Source organism: Argentina silus (genome assembly GCF_951799395.1).
Source record: "Argentina silus genome assembly, chromosome: 21".
Taxonomy (NCBI): domain Eukaryota; kingdom Metazoa; phylum Chordata; class Actinopteri; order Argentiniformes; family Argentinidae; genus Argentina; species Argentina silus.
This window is the reverse complement of record NC_139675.1, coordinates 6432753-6450936: the sequence shown is the minus strand read 5'-3', so window position 1 is coordinate 6450936 and position 18184 is coordinate 6432753. Positions and strand designations below refer to the sequence as shown.

General features: G+C 44.6%; 3 protein-coding genes across 12 annotated transcripts in view; 1 reads left to right on the top strand and 2 right to left on the bottom strand.

Moving 5' to 3' along the window:
- Positions 1-1468: 1468 nt before the first annotated feature.
- On the bottom strand, positions 1469-3777 carry LOC310820977 (uncharacterized protein; the record flags this gene model as incomplete). Its single annotated transcript, XM_083692821.1, has 4 exons — positions 3413-3777; positions 2703-2809; positions 2335-2440; positions 1469-2217 (listed from the first exon to the last, which is right to left on the bottom strand). The coding sequence occupies exons 1-4, from the start codon at positions 3657-3659 to the stop codon at positions 1469-1471; spliced, it is 1209 nt and encodes a 402-aa protein (XP_083548947.1). The 5' UTR covers positions 3660-3777.
- A 679-nt stretch (positions 3778-4456) lies between these two features.
- On the bottom strand, positions 4457-10047 carry LOC310821278 (equilibrative nucleobase transporter 1-like). 2 transcript variants are annotated; one of them, XM_083693255.1, is made up of 13 exons: positions 9730-10047; positions 8904-9185; positions 8627-8756; positions 8237-8283; positions 7821-7897; positions 7182-7274; positions 6627-6766; positions 6376-6491; positions 6083-6226; positions 5881-5988; positions 5487-5673; positions 5095-5218; positions 4457-4873 (listed from the first exon to the last, which is right to left on the bottom strand). In XM_083693255.1, exons 2-13 carry the CDS (start codon positions 9091-9093, stop codon positions 4721-4723), a joined length of 1509 nt encoding a protein of 502 aa, XP_083549381.1. In that variant the 5' UTR covers positions 9094-9185; positions 9730-10047; the 3' UTR covers positions 4457-4720. The 2 variants fall into 2 exon arrangements, with proteins under 2 accessions (XP_083549381.1, XP_083549382.1); XM_083693256.1 differs by having other exon boundaries at positions 5881-5953.
- A 3596-nt stretch (positions 10048-13643) lies between these two features.
- Positions 13644-18184, top strand: part of ctnnd1 (catenin (cadherin-associated protein), delta 1) — a 22601-nt gene continuing 18060 nt past the window's right edge. For 6 of the 9 annotated variants that reach the window (XM_083693061.1, XM_083693064.1, XM_083693056.1 and 3 more), the window contains exon 1: positions 13644-13712. The gene's annotated coding sequence lies outside the window, so the exon portion shown is untranslated. Of the gene's footprint in view, positions 13756-13893; positions 13943-18184 lie in introns of those variants that run through there. The other 3 variants (XM_083693060.1, XM_083693057.1, XM_083693059.1) reach the window with 3 other exon arrangements.

Here is an 18184-nt window from a genome sequence, read left to right as displayed (position 1 = left end):
ACCGGCCACTTTATTAGGTACACCTTGCTAGTTCCGGGTTGGACCCCCTTTTGCCTTCAGAACTGTCTTAATTCTTTGTGGCATAGATTCAACAAGGTGCTGGAAACATTCCTCAGAGATTTTGGTCCATATTGACATGATAGCATCACGCAGTTGCTGCAGATTTGTCGGCTGCACATCCATGATGCGAATCTCCCGTTCCACCACATCCCAAAGGTGCTCTATTGGATTGAGATCTGGTGACTGTGGAGGCCATTGGAGTACAGTGAACTCATTGTCATGTTCAAGAAACCAGTTTGAGATGGTTTGAGCTTTGTGACATGGCGCGTTATCCTGCTAGAAGTAGCCATCAGAAGATGGGTACACTGTGGTCATAAAGGGATGGACATGGTCAGCAACAATACTCAGGTAGGCTGTGGCGTTTAAACGATGCTCAATTGGTACTAAGGGGCCCAAAGTGTGCCAAGAAAATATCCCCCACACCATTACACCACCAACCTTTGAGTTACTGTTGCCTTTCTATCATCTCGAACCAGTCTGGCCATTCTTCTCTGACCTCTGGCATCGACAAAGCATTTTCGCTCAGAGAACTGCCACTCACTGGATATTTTCTCTTTAAACCCTAGAGATGGTTGTGCGTGAAAATCCCAGTAGATCAGCAGTTTCTGAAATACTCAGACCAGCCCGTCTGGCACCAAGAACCATGCCACGTTCAAAGTCACTTAAATCACCTTTCTTCTCTATTCTGGTGCTCGGTTTGAACTTCAGCAGGTCGTTTTGACCATGTCTACATGCCTAAATTCATTGAGTTGCTGCCATGTGATTGGCTGATTAGATATTTGCGTTAACAAGCAGTTAACCTAACCTGTACCTAATAAAGTGGCCGGTGAGTATAAGTTGACCTAAATGTACATTTTCAGGCTTGAATCATTGTGCAATAACTTTGTGCAGCACCATGATATCATATCAGCTAGAAAAACACAAAATGACTAATGTGGGCCTTTAAAACATTATCTAATTAAGATGGACAAGATCTGTTGTTACAGTTATCTGTAGGTGCATCCCAAAACGTTTCACTACCACTTACCACGACCCCTTACATAGAAATAGAATGATGATGTGTATTCTGCTAAACTCCCGTTAAAGTTGTCTACCTGGAAGAGCCAAATCGGCATTAAATACAACATGAAAGTACATGTCTCCTCTTGACCAAGAAATTCATTTTCGGGTCTCCATTTTGAAGGTTGTCCCAAGCGTGTAGGGCTGTGTTCCAGGGGAAAATCATATAGTCTTAAGTACAACCCGTCACAGATACACACATTTGCGGATTGGCCATTTGGAGCGCCCCCCGCCCCCGCCATCGGCTGAAATTCCAGGGCCGTTTTGTTATCCCAGTCCGTCCCTGGATACACACACACACACACACACACACACACACACACACACACACACATCAACATCATCATCATCATGCGTGTACCTTCATGTGTGCTCTGAGGTGGGCCACCCGCGAGAAGCGGCGGCTGCAGAGCTCGCAGGCGAAGGGGCGGACTCCCGTGTGGAGCAGCTCGTGCCTCCTCAAGTGGCTCTGTCTGATGAAGCTCCGTCCACACACGGTGCAGTGGTACGGCCGCTCCCCCGTGTGGTTGGGGGTGTGCCGTCGCAGGCTGCTCATGTAGGGGAACCCCTTCCCGCAGTGCTTGCAGACAAACTTCTCCTCCTTCGCGTCGAGGGTGGGACGACCGGCCCCGCCCACTCTTTGGTCTCTGTGGTGACTGTTGACGCCGCCAGCATATCGCCCTGGTAACGAGGCAGGGTCATGCATTGTGGTGGAGGCGTGTTCTGACGAGAAGGGGAGGTAGGACTCTGGGATGTTTGTGTAGTTATTTCCCAGGGTTAGTGCTGCGTATTCGGGGTACACATGGCTCAGGGTCCCTTGGCTGACCTCCTGCCCTGGTTCTCCTCCCAATGGGTTGAGGTCTGGACTCTGGGGCTCCCTCTTTCGGATCAACTCCACACCTGCAGGTCGGCTCACACAGTGAGCCCTGCTATGGTGTTCAACAGACTGCATGTGATCTATGTGATGTTCCATAGACTCAGTAAGCCCATGTGTGCCCCCTGCTGGTAAACTCTGGAAACCCCAATTCTCATTCAAACCGGGCTGCTCAGCAGGATGCTGTTGTGGGGTGACCAGTGGTGTGCTGGACTGTTCAGGAGCTGATGGGACAACAGAATAGGGAACACAAATCATCATCATCATCATCATCATCATCATCATCAGTACTGCATTGTGTATCACTACATTGAGAAGGATGGCAGGAACTCAGTTCTCACTCATCCTCAGCTCTGTTTGAGGAGTTGGATATGCCCCTAGGTCGTCCTCATCCAGTCTCTCCTGTTTGACGGTCACTGGTTCCCCCCTTCCGTCTGTCAGAGTGGCCTGTGTGACACAAAAAAAACAAATACATAGTTCCACTTTTCATGCACGCATGGGAAAAGGTTGTGGTGGAAAGTAAAATATTAGAAAAGGCATAGAATGAACAATCGACTACAATCAGTCCAAAAGCAGTATGGAAACCCTTCAGTATGAGGCCCAATACACTGTTTAAAGGCTAAGCATGTATGGTATTACATATCCGAAGACAAAGGTGACAATATCTCACAGCATAAGTAAGTTGACCAAAAGGTTTGTGAGCAATTACCTCGTCTCCCAGTCGCATCGCTGCCAGTGGTCCGTCATCATCCCACTCACTGCCCCCCTGCTGCGTGATGACAACGTCTTGTTCCACATCGGCTTGTCCTCCGCCATCTGCATATTGAGAAAAGGGGAGACGAAACGGCTTCATTTCATTTAGTGTTCCTACGTTTGACGGCAAGCATTTAGTAGAAGTAAGCTGAAGGTTCGACCGAAGGGGTTATAGGTCAACTTCAGAGTTTGGTGCCCCGCAGCCGTTGAATGTAAATAAAGGCCGAGATATAGAAGCGGGATAGTAGTTATCCTGAGCAATAGGCCACACGCTGACAATGATTAATAGCCATAGTGATAGACAAAGTATAGCAATAAACCACACCGGGTTGGTTGTTGAACTGAAACCAAATATCTGTTACGGTGTTCTAATATGATCGGCTGATCTTGGTTCCTCCCATTGGAGAATAATACCAAGCAGTGCAACGCTAAATCTGACATAGAACCATATATAATTGTGTAGAACACTGGGGAATACTTCCACTGAGAAATGACTGAATATGTGTATGCTTGAATACTTGTCATCAAGAGTTTCTCCCAGGCCTGTTTGACCAATCAACATCACCTACCTACCTACCTACTATCAAAGCTGAATGTTAAAGAGCACAACACTTAGCCCGTACATATGCGGGACCGGTCTCCACCGAGGGAATCGAAGCACATTACCGTTCCAAAGTCGTTCGCGCAACACAGCACCGCCCGTGTCCTCTTGTTCAAGCGTTACGCAGTTCCCGTTATCACCCACTTTCAGTTTGTTCTTCAGGATTTCATTATCGAGTGTTTTCCGCGATAGTTCCAAACGTAGAAAAGCCGAATAGTTGTCCACCAGTTTGGTTATTTCAGCAACGGCAGTTGTGGCGAGTGCCTCCATGATGGAGGACAGCTGAGTGTGAAATATCACTGATTCCAGCATTCTATCCGAGAAAAACACCAATGTTAACGTGGGAAAAAAAGGTCCTAAAGACGGCCGAATAGGCTGTGAACTATTTCCAAGTTAATGTTTTAGGGGAAACGGCAATTTATGCCTGGTTTAAAGCCCAAACACCAAATTCTCCTCTGGCTAGTCGGCTACAATAATAACAATACAATGTGACGTCCCTAGTCATTTACCGTAAGTACACACGGGGATTGCGCAACACATTGGCGTGCGTTTGCATACCGGGGATGGAAATAGATTTGCATTGAGAAGCCTTTAAACCACAATTTCAAACAACCTGATGAAACTATACTTCAAAACACTTTGAGCAATTGCATGGAGTATTTTCAGCAGTTAACCGTTGCCAAAACATTATACTATGGCTCTGACACTCAAAACCCTCTTCTCATGACCAACACATTCGGAATAATCACAATAAGCAATTTCAGGGAATTTGTTTTGAGAGAGTTATCATGAATCTGATTTTCATACTCGAATACAGTTGGTAAGAACATTTCTCTGCATGGAAAAAAAGGTATTTGAGTGGTCTGTATATTCCTGTCTCGTTCTTGTACTTACCTAACATACTTTTTCGACAGTAACAGCATTTTCTTCAACATTATCTTGCTGATTTCAATAAAGTACATGAAGTAATTTCACAGTTTGACTTTATTGCAAACGGTCCAGTAACACACGTTCAGTATGTCATGCTTTGGCACTCTTTCCATTGCCCTGTCATGTAGTGTTGTGTCATAGTCCAAGGGAACCCCCCAAACTGATACAGAACCCCCCCAAACTGATACAGAACTCCCCCAAACTGATACAGAACTCCCCAAACTGATACAGAACTCCCCCAAACTGATACAGAACTCCCCAAACTGATACAGAACTCCCCAAACTGATACAGAACTCCCCCAAACTGATACAGGTTCAGATTTGTCCTCATCCCCCAACATGGACATGGCTAGGACCGGGGGGCATAGGCAGTCTGATCTGAGGTCTGTGCTTGAGGATAACCACCACCTCGAGTGTCCCCGCGTTGGTCCTCTCCACTCAGGTCAGACCTGTAGCTCATTGGATGTGACCTTCCACCTTTTGTTTGTCATATCCTGTTCAGCCCTCCTCTGATTGGCCAACCTCCTGCAGTGGAGGAACACGTGGAGCGGGTGGATGAAGGTGAGGAGGCTGAAGAGGGTCAGACCCACGTTCACCTGGAGATAGAAGAGGGGGAAATATCACACACTGTGTTCTGTTGGCATAAGTGCAGATTTGAAGGACTGGTTTGGTTTGGTTGATCGCAAAAAAGGCTTCACTGGGCGATTTGACTTGGCAAAGTATTGGATTTCTGCTTCGTTTACCGACCGTCTATTTGATAGAGAATAGGTTTTGTCGACACTTTATATATATTAAATAAGGACAGAGGAGGACATACGTAGAGAGGATCCCCATGAAGGCACTCCCTGATAAGGTGTAAGACGGGGAACTGAAGCAGCAGCACTAGGGCAGACAGTGATGTCATCAGACCAGACAACTTCCCAAAGTGGCAGCTGGGGAAACTGGGGAGAGACGAGAGGAGGGGAGACAGACAGTGAGTTTAGTCAACCATAGTTGTCGGTAGTGACGTGGTTAGGCTACCTTCTGGTTAGGTGTTTCTAATGTTGTTGTAAGCCGGAAAATTACCTAACATTTTAGTAGTTTTTTCGCATGTTGACACGTACACAGATTTTTGACTTGCACACTCATTAACACGCACACATGCACGTGCACACATTTAGGGACGGAGAGGGTCACACACTCTCTCACACACACACATCGTGAACGTACGCGATGCTGACGAAGGCTTGGTGTCCTCCATAAATGAAGGCGCTGTTGATGACCTGCAGAGCGAAGGTGACGTACTGGAGAGGGAGTAGAGGAGTGGAGAAACAGACAGAGAAGAGGAAGCACTGGAGGGAGGTGAGGAAGAGGGAGAGCGAGGTGGAGTGCAGGTCTGCTTCTTGCGCTGTCTTTCCTTTGGAAAGAAAGTACAAACAAGGAAAGAGGTGGGTGAGGATGAGTGAACATCTTAGAAATGCTCGCTTCTCCTGCATCAAATACAGCCGTACCTCACCGTGCATAATGGCTGTAACTTGTACACTAAAGGCTACTGTTTAGTAGTAGTAGTATCATACACCTAATGCCCACACTTTTACCAGTCCTTGAGGCCTTTCTAACTCACCTGGTGCCAGGGGCTTCCCCTTGTGTCTGTCCATGATGAGTCCATTCCAGGGAGCACAGAGAACTCCACATAGCTGGGTGAAGGCAAAGGCGTTGGTGTACTGACTCACTGAGAGAGAGAGAGATGTATAGTACAGTACATATATGTACAGTTCTAACAGTCCATAACTACACTGTGGCAGAAAGACAGGTGTGTATTTTACCCAGGGTCTGATCTCTGTTGGCCAGCCGGTTGAGCATAGGGTTCACCGTGGCAATGAAGAGGAAGTGACAAAACTGCATGACGGCGATCCACACAAAGTGCCACATGAAGAACCAGGACAGGACACAGCTCCTAAAACTGGCCACTGAGAGAGAGCGAGAGGGGGAGACGGTTATTTTGTGCTTGGTATGGAGATTGTTCATGTGCTTCTGTGGACTTATGTATGTCTTGATTTGAGGCAACGGCTACACTTTGTTTGCATAAGTATGTCTCTAAGAAAGCAAGTATTCCCACCTTCCACAGGCTCCGGTCTCGGATGTAATTGTTTATCCTGCACCTTCAGCGTGGCACTATCGGCTTCTGCATACGTCTGATTTCTTCCCTTCTTTGGCTGTCGCCGACAGCTCAGCCTATCACAAAGAACTGAATCAGAGACACATTGTAACAAAACGAGGCAGCAGGCCATTTGGCTGTGTTTTCACCACCGTCACCACGGTGATCGTGAATCTATTGTGGTGCGTGATGGGAGTTGTAGTACTTCTGACCCGTAAGTGTATCCATCTGGTAGCGGGTAGGGGATGTGACCCTTGGGCATGAGGAAGAAAGTCCGGAAGAGGTGGACGATGCTACAGGCGGAGAGAACGAGGAAAGAGGAGCGAAGAGAGACGCCTTGTTCGTAGAGCAACTTCAGAGAGACAGGAGAAGCATAGACTGCAGGTTAGGTTATTCAACAGACAACGATTACAGGAGTAAATGTTTAACTTATTTGTATTTGTTTTCATTGAACGTCTGTTATGTTCAAGAAGAAGACAGCAGTGAAGGTAGATGATAGATTAGATGAAGTGGAACAATACATTACAAAGATTTCAGGTCATGTCATTTTCACGTTTTGAGAATTTGAACACCCTACAAAAAAAAAAAAGGTTAATTGGCCTAGATTAATCTTAACCCCTAGAATAAAATATGCATTTTCAATGGACACAGTCCCTGTTGAAATTGTCCAGAAGTGAGTAACTCCCCGGTAGTATACCCAGCTCACAGTGATGACGTCATAACAATATTCATCAGTGCTTTTCTACATCACTCGGAACGTGCGTTACCTTGACGATGAGGAAGACTGCTGCAGAGGAGTCGAAGGCCCCCGCGTAGACAGTTATGACTGTGGAGCGATGGGAGTAGAAGAGGTTCCCAACCTAAAGAAAATATATAGAGGACTCCTAAAAGAGGGTACAGTACACAGCGACGTGGGGACCCCGCTAGGCTCCTCGACGTATGGGGAATCTTTCTTGTTTTATAACATTCACATTTTACATTTACATTTATGGCATTTAGCAGACGCCTTTATCCAAAGCGACTTACAACAAATACATTTGTTTAAGCAAGTGAATCATCTATCCAACAGTCATCATAAGACAAAGTAATCAATGCTCACACCAGGGGCCATTGGCAGTCATAATGCCAGAAGCCAATATTTTTTTTTTTTTTTTTTTTTATAAGATCACGTTAATGTCATTAGTACATGAGGTATGACTACTAAACCAATGTGAGCTGAGAATGCGGTGGATATGGTAAGTCACAGGAAGACGTCAAAAGATAAGAGGCAGAACAGTGAAAGCAATATTAGAGGTCAAAAGTACCAGCACTGGCACAAAAGCACCGGTTTTAGAAAAAGGTGGAAAAAACTACTAGACGTTTGTTGGGATTACATGAGGTTCTGGGCCCCTGAGGGCTTAATTTACCTGAGCATTGGTGGTGTAGAACAGCATTCCAGCTGTGATCAAGCAAGAGACAGCAGGAAACAGCAAAGCTGACAGGTCTGAGTGAGTGTGTGTGTGTGTGTGTGTGTGTGTGTGTGTGTGTGTGTGCGTGCGTGCGTGTGTGTGTGTGTGTGTGTGTGTGTGTGAGACGGAGAGAGAGAGAGAGAGAGAGAAAGAGTGAGTGTGCTAACAAATGTTATATTATATTGCAGAATAAAATGTTGAATCATGGAGCGGTTTGTGTTATTCCACAATGGAATGCTCCAATAATGCCCCTTATTCCATGTGTGTCATCATAAGACAAACTGCTTCATCAAAAGCAATGTTACAGATACTTGTTGACACAATGTTGTCACGAGGAAAGGTAAAACCTGTGACCGAATTGGTAAATAAATCACCTGCTCTCGACAGGGCAATCAACAGTGTCCCACTGGTGTACAGAGATCTGTAGAAAAAAAAAAGGCCATGTTAGGACATATCCTTCACACACTGTGAACTGCCACACCTATACCATGGTTATGCAACAGAGAGAGTTTGCCATATATACAAAATAAGAGTTCAGACTTGGTTTGGTTTGGGATGTCATGTTGTGAGTTAGTGTACAGTTACTCAAGTGGTAAGTGTACAATTTGTCATGTGGAAGGTAAGTATACAGCTGGTCCTTGGTAAGTGCATGATTTGTCATTTGGTTACGGATATCTATTTGACTATTAGCCTGTATAATATATTTTTGTTCATGTGTCACGTGTCATCATGTGATATGGACATGGCAATGCCTCTGAACTCACATTGTCAGCAGCCTTGTCACCATGGTACCGAAGTGGTCGAATAGGAGCCCCAGAGGAAACCTGATCATGTTCATGGAGAAGGAAGCCACGGTGAAGACCAGGGAGAACTGTTTATCCTGACCACTGCAGTCTGAGAGAGAGAGAGAGAGAGAGAGGGAGAGAGAGTGAGAGAGAGAGTGTGTGAGTGAGTGTGTGCATGTTTCTGTGTGTGAGTTTTTGTATTACATCCCATACATTTACATATAAAACTCCATGCCTTCTCGTAGGTCCCTCTCACCTGTGTCCTGCATGGTGTTGTTGGGCCCAGTGACATCGACGCAGAGGTCACCAAAGTAGCCGTCGGCTTTGAGGACGAACACTAGCGATGCCCAACCGTACGCGATCCCGGAGAAACACAAACTCTCCACGAACCCTGAAACTAGGGTCAGCCTGTGACGCACGTTTGTCCCGCCAACACATTCTGCCATGCTCTCTGTTTCCCGGTTCCTCCCAGGGAAATCGCTGGTTGATCAGAATGGTGAGGTTCAGTCGTGGCTCTCTCTGTACCCAGCTCTACCATCTGTAAGAGGAGATGATGGCAAATGTGTGCCAAAATACTGGACTAAAAGTAACTGGACTAAAAGTAACTACAGTTACTGGCACAGTGTTAAGAGTGTAATTGAAGTTGAACTAATGAACGGGGAGAGGGAGCGAGGGAGGGAGGGAGAGAGAGAGAGAGAGAGAGAGAGAGAGAGAGAGAGAGAGAGAGAGAGAGAGAGTAAGGGGAGAGAGGGAGAGAGAGTAAGGGGAGAGGGAGGGAGGGAGAGAGAGAGAGAGAGAGAGAGAGAGAGAGAGAGTAAGGGGAGAGAGGGAGAGAGAGAGAGAGAGAGAGAGAGAGAGAGAGAGAGAGAGAGAGAGCGAGCAGGATTAAAAAGCCGGTATTAACAAAGCAGTTACTTTTAACTACGTCTGGCACGTTACCACAGGGGTTCAAACACACACACACACACACAAAGCTCTACTCCTGAACTACTGTTACACAGCACTGCACTAAGCCCACGTTAACCTAAATACTTCTGACATAAAAGCATGCTCACAAGATGCATACTGTGCATTAGCCTTACCGGTTGAGTTCTGTGTGGAGACTTCAGTCTTTGGCTCTATAAAGGAGACTCCTCTTTGTCCTCTCACTGTTCCAAAGTGAGACTTCACTCAAGTGTGTCTAACTTGTTGCAGTCCTCTAACATGTCCTCTTTTTGGTCATTGTGATCCTACTTTCTCTACTTGTTCTTGCTCCTCTCCCTCAACTTGAGGCTGTTTTCCAAAACTCCATGGTGCAAATCAGAGAGAATGCCTTTCATGCAAGCCTTTTGTCCATGCCGCAGGCTGTCGCAAACTAGCCTTGTGTACATAGGTGCAGGCTGTGGGAGTTAGCTAACGCATTACTCAATAGGCACCAGTGTCAGCGGGAACAAGGTGTAGGGGTCCTTGGAATGTCAATCATCCCCTCCTCAGGCTCTCATTGGCTCACTGATCCTCTTAGCTCCTTCAGTGCGTGCGCCTGGAGGCAAGCCTGAGATCATGCTCACCCTACTCCTCTCGCACGCACGCGCGCGCGCGCACACACACACACACACACACACACACACACACACACACACACACACACACACACACACACACACACACACACACACACACACACACAGTTACCAAAGCTCAAAAAGTTAAAGACCAGTTTTACCATTTCAGACAGTTTGGCCTTCAGGCTTTTCTTGAAAAAAAACTAAAAACCTCAAAGAACAGATGCACGAGTTGTACGTTGTACGTCATCCACGGAGCTATTCGGGAAATTAACGCCAGATATAGAAGCTCAGAGCTCTAAGCTGAATTAAATATCATATTTCACAGCCAAGTGAATTGTTTTAGGAGTGTAGACCATATATAATAATGTCAGTTTCCATGTGATTGTTTGGCTATGACATGTGAACAGCGATTATAATGATGTCAGTTTCCACACAAAGGTTTGGCAGAGACTTTTGGCTATATTTTGTTCATAGCAAAGTATCTAATATTGATAATCTGACTCCAATGTAATTATCACTATGCAAAAAATTATTGAGTCTGCTTATTTAGTGCAAAGGTCAAATAGAATGTATCAAATGAGGCTTTAATAATACTTATACATGTATTAGGCAAATACTTCATGGAAAAAAGTTACATTCTAATAGAGGGAGTGAAGAGAGAGGGATAACCACAGGTCATCCCAAAACAATACTATTCACGACATGGTGGTGACCTCACAACAGGACACAGGAAAGAGAGCAAGCTTTTCCCCGACCTCTGCTTTTTACAACACCCTAAAAACCACAGCATTTAAATTAGGAGCTGTTGATACAGAGACCAGCAACCATCATTCATCTTATTACATCTAAACTGATGACTACACAGCTTTGACACCTCAATACATTCCATAGAGCTCACAGCATTTTGTCTTCCGGGGGACGGTAAACTTAAGAAGATTGGGACAGAACTGAAATTGTCCCACTTCACATGTGGCTACATTTTGTAAATAGCAAAGCGTATCTAATATTGATAATCTGACTCCAAGTAATTTAATTATCACTATGTGCAAAACGTTGTTGAGTTTGTGCTGATTTAGTGCAATAATGGTCAAATAGAATTAATCAAATGACCCCCAGATCCTCACAAACTTCTACAGGAGCCCCACTGAGACTCTCAGTGAGAATATATTGAATAGGTTCCGTAAAAAAAGACGTAATGTCAATAAAGATAACAAACAAACAAGATGTTATAGATTAGCCTCCTCTGACAGTATCGGCTCTTATCGTTCAGTGGATTTTGATATTGACAGTTTGATACTGATATGACACCTGCAGTGACTTGGATGATCTTGTTAATTTTGGGCTCTTATTTTCAGCTGGTGCGAAACGGACGTAGGTCCAAACAGACGTATTGTGTATGTCTCTAGTTAGTTAGCTCTGTCTTTTACAAATAGACTAACTAGATATTATGCCGCCATTACATCTAATCTATAAATATAGGTAGATATGTAACCAGCAAGACAGCAATACCAGGCACGTGGTTTACTGTTGGACACTTAAAACAACGATAGTGTCTACATCCGCTATTTTTGGCAAACGGTATTCAAGAACTGCCTCTGTGTGGCTTAGTGGTTATGGCAATGCAGTCCAAACCTGCAGACCAAAGTTCAAGACCTCTCTGACTAAATAATGTATTACATATGTGTATTGTCCCTGTTTCGTCTCTTTATTCAACCACTTAGGTCTAGACATTACGTTTACTTATGTAACGTAACGTAAGATTAAGGTTAAATGTAAGGTTAAATGTACTGTGTGGCTTAGTGGTTATGACAATGCAGTCCAAACCTGCAGACCAAAGTTCAAGACTTCTCTGACTAAATAATGTATTACATATGTGTATTGTCCCTGTTTTATCTCTCACTGTCTCTTCATTCAACCACTTAGGTTTGACATTACGTTTACTTATGTAACGTAACGTAAGATTAAGGTTAAATGTACTTATCGGTTAAATGTACTTATAACTTATGTTATGATAACGTAAGATTAAGGTTAAATATACTTATCGAAGGCACATTCCATCGGCTTCAAATAATCATTGTAAGTTTACTTTTCATTGTTCTTACCTGAAAATATCGCAAAGATTTCTCACTCAAGTAGTGTGCAAACAGCAAACAGCGCCCCCTTTTCACACATCGTGGCCAGAAATGGCCACTGCAGACAGTGTCCACATAATATCACTATATCATAATATCCCCTACGCAATCAGACCCCCAGAGGCACACCTGTGGCAAAATGTATCATCCATTTTTACAGTTTTTTTCCCCCTATCTCTCACTTTCTCTTCCTTTAACAACTTAAGTATAGCAATGGTATTTACTGTTGTATGACTCAGGTATAACCTAAGGTTACGTAGTAGTTGGCCTCTAGCCTCATTGCCACTTAGTCTCACACGGCCTACAAGATGTGTTGTTCTGCTGCTCTTTTTTGTAAATTTGTCAAATTGTTATTGCTATTTTGTTAATATTTTGCCATTTTGTACATTTCTTGTCAATATTTGCTATTTGCTATGCTGTTTTTTATGTCCATGCACCAACCTCACCAAGTCAATTTCCTGTATGTGCAAATATACTTGGCCAAATAAAAGAATTCTGATTCTGATTCTAGTTACTTATAGTTGATTAAAGACTCTACTCTCTCAATCCACTAAACTACCCCCAGGCTCTTCAATTTCTAGAACCCCACTGATCTTAGACTGTTGGAGCTAGGAAGACCAAACCAACTTCATAATCTTCACATAACTCTTAATTCAGAAAGCTGAAGAAATAATGTTGATACTGTTCATATTGTACAAAAGAGGTGTATGCAGTACTCATTCGTCAGTAATGTGTCCTCTCTGGATGCTCTGTCTCCCTTAGGCCACCAGATGGCAGCAGAGAGCTGAACACTATGCATACAGGTCCAATTGTCACAACAATTAGAAAAGTGAGGAGAGAGCAAATTGCTCATTTCTGAACTTTCAAGTTCATTTGTCAACTCTAACATCTTTCAAATTGCAGATTGAGACCGGTTGTACAGATAAGTTGTTGATGAATACAATTAAAATTCAATGTATAGCCACATGCTGATATTGAAAGGCAAATGTCTTTGATATTACGGATAATCCTGGACTGCTATAGAGGATGAAAGTTTCACTCTCCACCATGCAACTCAATTGCTATCACGTTTTTCTTTGATAAATTAGCCTACAATGCATTGATTTGTGTGTCTGAATATCAATAGAAAATGTGTACGATTATTCTATTATATTCCATGGTGTGAACCTGTTATGAACGCATACAAAGGCTACATGATCGCAAAAAAAACTCATACTGTACTTGACTCATACTGTAAAGAAAGTTGTACTGCGCGAAATTGGTAATTACGGTATAGAATACCCCCTCTCACCCCGCCCTGTTGACTGTGCTCGTCGGGAAGGGAAAAGAGGAAAACTGGAAAGGAAGAGGAAAGAGGAGTGAACAAGGCGAGGAAGATATTTATCCTAGGTGGGTCTAAAATCAATGGTTTCTGAGCCTGTTACATGAAACGGTACGTTGGCACTAGTTCATGTGTACCCGGTAAAGCTGCAAGATGCTAAATAGCCAAGAATGATAGTAAGCTGCCTAGGTAGCTAACGAGTTGCTATGCTAGCGCTGTGCGTTAGCGTTAGGCCGTGGTCGTAGCTACACCCGTGCACTGTGCACGATAAACACGTTTTGAGAACCAGCCGAAATCGGTAATTCAGCAACTTATTTGTCATTATACTTGCTGATAGCTGTTTAACTTTGCTGGCTAGCTAATACAATTAGCGCTTATATCATAGCTTGGCTACGATACATTTGGCTAATTGAAAGACGTTGGACACTCGGTAAGGTTTTTGGTTATCTTGAAGCTAACTCGCTAGCGGTGTTGTAGTGCTAGTCAGCTAGGCTATGTTGTAGCAAGTAACATGCTTGCCAAGCCCGTGTGTGTTTCTTGTTATCTGTCTGATTGTTTTTTCATATTCGGAACTGTGTCTTATTTGCCGGTGCCCATTGAAAGAGCATGAAACACGTTGTTTGACATACTTTGGCTAACCGTTGTAGCTAGCGATCCTAGCTAGGAGTAGCTAGCTAAGTCAAGTTGAGTCAACAGCTTGATTGTTGTACTTTTGTTTTGTTTGTTTATATATATCTAACGCTATCTCGATAGCTTGAAGTTGTTCATTTAAATTGTCTAACCGCTTGTTATTAGCTAGCTAAGTTTAATTTCGTATAAGAAGCAGAAAGTGCTGTGTCTGAGTCAGGTATGAATTTGAGGTAAAAAACCCTTCGAGATTGAATGATGCATCGTACACGGAAGTGGCCGACGGGGACTACCGTTCATAAAATATGGGTCAAAGTCCAATACCTATTAATGTTATCATATTACCCGGTTGTCGTTTTATGTATAGGAAGAACACGTTTTTGATGGAGATGATCCTTTGACGTGCTGTCAGGGACGTGTAACGGTGGTGGAAAGGCACAATATTGGACAAACACTGGTGGAAGTTGTTCTCTAGCTAACCCTGGGATGTGTCGACAAAATATACAATAATTGTCTCTATTCCCTTTTTTTGATAATGTTTGTTGTGATGGGATCAGTCACCTGGAAGCTGTCTGTTTCATTTGCACACTACCCGATACAAGTAGCCCGACAGTGATGTTTCCCTTTAGTTAAACTCTTATCGAGTGTATGACTTCATCGCCGTTATGGAAATGTCTTGCATCTCTGATCAGACAGAGAGAGAAGGTCGGCGGAGAAAAACCTGTTGTGTGGGTGTAATGTATAGTTGACTGGATGTGTGTGGGTGGGGTAGGGTGACATCCGTGGCTCATCCACCCTTTTAAGTAGAAAGACTTCCGACGGCATTGTCACCTTGGCCGCTTTCGTAGTAGAATGACCAGGACCCTTTCGGTCAAGAACACTTTAGATTGTTTCCCGGTTTGTGTCGCTCAATGCAGCACCCACGATGTTTGTTACAAACTATATCAGCTGTCGAAAAAGTCCCTGCGCAATAGCAAAATGTTTGACATTTTTGCGCATTCAAAACCCCCTGCAGGCGTGTCGACATGCCATTCACCCGCTGAATCTGGGGAGGAGAGGGGACGAGTTTATACATGCTCCCGCTTACAAAAGTGCTCTCTTTTTGTCGCCAAATGTAGTGTCCGAATTGAGAGATGACATTTAGCTGGTAGCTCTTTCGAAGTGACTCCGTATGTGCAACGCAGCCCCTTTTTTGCCAGGGGTATCATTTTTGAACCTCTGTAATGATGGGTTTTCAAATCACGCTATGGGTGTGTCCCAGACATAAGGAAGTTGGGTTTTTATTTGCGCCTCCCCTTTTCTTGCTGCTCCACCTGCGGTCTGTGTTTATATTTGAACTGCCTATCAGTGCTTTTAGTACGTTGGCCAGTTCATTGGCCAGTGCAGGCAGGACATTTGTCACCAGCCACTTAATTTCCTGGTCACCTGTACCTAGTCAAGCCTCACCTACTCGTGCCAAAACAGTGCATTGAAGAATCCTGCTTTGTGTTGTAACTTTATACTCTAACTTGAAAAGTTATTTTTTTGCACGACCACTGCTAGAAGTCGTGTGTGTGTTTGTTCGTGGCCAGTGATCCATGAGGTAACCTCTCAGCAGTGTTCATACTCTGCCCAGTATGTAGGTCGCCCACAGGGAGTGTTTCATAGTCCGAAGTCTAGGGGTTGCACTGGCGTTGTTTGGACTGCGGCCAAGGCACGCACACACACACACACACACACATACATACACACACATACACACACACACACACACACTCTGCTCGGCACTGTCTCTCAGTCACCATTCAAATATGGCTGACTCAGCAGAGCAGGGGCCAAGCCACAACAGCAGTTTACCACTGTGCCATAGTATGGCCTGGGCTTTCTGTGTGTGTGTGTATGTGTGTGTGTGTGTGTGTGTGTGTGTGTGTGTGTGTGTGTATATGTCTGTGTGTGTGTGTGTGTTGGTGGGTGTGGAATCAGGTGTGTGGGTGTGGGTGGGTGGAATCAGGTTAGTGTGTGGGTGAGTTCTGTCGTAAGCTGTGGTCTGCTTTCTGCATAGACTTGCATGAGCCTTGCACATTACAACCCAATGTCTGCAATAACACACGTATATTACCCAGTTTATTATGGGCACTTGCCGATCAGGAGTGTTGACCAGTTTCTGCAGTTTCCCTCCATGTCTTTTACAGGTTTCACTGGTCAGGGCAGAGCTCTGTCTGCAAATTGTATTACTTACCTGCATGTGTGTCAATTAATATTGTGTGTGTAGGGTCAAGTCATTAGGTGGCGAAGCTGTCTAATACGTATTAGTGGACACATGATTTAGCGCTGGGCTAATTGCATTACAATAGGCTAACATGGCTTATGGCTAAAGCTGCCACTTTGACAGATCTCATTTCTAACATGCGGCCCATTGTAGTGCCCTTTTGATATCGCTTGTCTAGGCCTTTTGTGCGTGTGTGTGTGTGTGTGTGCACGTCATAGAAATGCTATTTCAGTAATTTCAGGAACGTTTTACCAGTTTGCTGCAAAGACATTGTCAGTTTTGGGATCTGGCGGCGTTCCGTTTAGATGATTTTAGATGACTCAAACATGTCATGACGCTCCTCCCTAAAGCATACTGCACGTGTGCCCATGAGCTGATGTCAGCCGCTGAGTGTGTGAGAGGAATCCTGTGTTACTCCAGCAGCCACTCAGAGGCTGGGAGAGATGTCAGAGGGAGACGGAGACTGTTGGAGAATTGAATCAGCGAAGGATTCCCGACTCAGACAACTTCAACAGCTGAGACAGGATGTGACATGCCAGAACCCCCATTGGAATGTGTGTGTGTCTGTGTGTGTGTCTGTCTCTGTGTGTGTGTGTTTGTCCATCCATCCGTGTCCCAAAGCCCTAGTTTGTGAGAGAGTGTGTGTGCGCTTACCAAGGACGTGAAAAGAGATGGGGTGGGTGGAGGAGAGTTTAAGCAAGTTCACCGAAACTTGCTGCTTTTTTTTTTCCGGGGGGGGGCGGAGTTTTCAAGGATAAATCCCACGTCACCTACTCTTTCTCTACCTCTTTATTTTGTCTGTCCTTTACACACACACACACACACACCTACACACACACACACACACCTACACCTAACACACATGCCTCATTGTTCCTAGAATCACAGCAGACAGCTGCAAATTCCTGTGTTTGTGTGTCTGTGGCAGGGTAGTTATGCTGCTACTGCACAGTAGCCTAATGGGCACTGGAGTGAGGATTGACCTGCATTGATGGACAATTTTGTTTAATATATATATATATTTATTTTTGGCTGACTTGAGTCCTGTACCCACTCTAGACTTTTCTCAGTTCTTGTTGTAGGTTTGGCTCTGATTCAGTTCTGTTTTGACCCGCCAGTCAACGGTTGGTTTCTCTTGGAGTGCTCACAGAGTGTGTGGTTCTCATTGCATTTATACATTACCTCCTGACTTAGCCTCTTTTAAAGCCACATTTAGTTCAGTCTGTAACTCTGCAGTGTCCTTATTTTCCCTGTTTCTGCTGTTATGATTTAGGCGGGGTAGGCTAGGCCCCACATTTACAGAGGCATACTTGTTTTTTAGGCTTCATTGAAGTTGTCTATTCTACCTCACTTAGCATTCAAGCCTATGTTTCATGATTTGGGCTCTGTTCAAGTTCTTTGTGTCTCTTCTCCCTGGTTAATGTTTGTTGGGATGTGTTGGGGGCTCATCTGGGAACCGACGGTGTGATAGCAGGCCCTAGAAATAGCGTTCCGGAACCCTGAGTTGTCTCACCTGCCTTTCACCCTGCCTCCAGAACCCGGGAGGTGCTAACAAGCTCTGCACGCTGTCCCTGTAAACGTGCGATTCTCTCCCTCTCCTCACACCTCACTCTCTATTCCCGATGAGTGTTAACAAGTGGGGAAGTGAAGCTATCTCTGTGACGA

Coding starts and splice junctions, on each gene's coding strand:
- LOC310821278 (XM_083693255.1), bottom strand. CDS start 9,093: ATGGCAGAATGTGTTGGCGGGACAAACGTGCGTCACAGGCTGACCCTA. Junction 7,898..8,236: donor GATTGCCCTGTCGAGAGCAG/GTGATTTATTTA, acceptor ACACTCACTCAG/ACCTGTCAGCTTTGCTGTTT. Junction 4,874..5,094: donor TTCATGGGGATCCTCTCTAC/GTATGTCCTCCT, acceptor TTCTATCTCCAG/GTGAACGTGGGTCTGACCCT.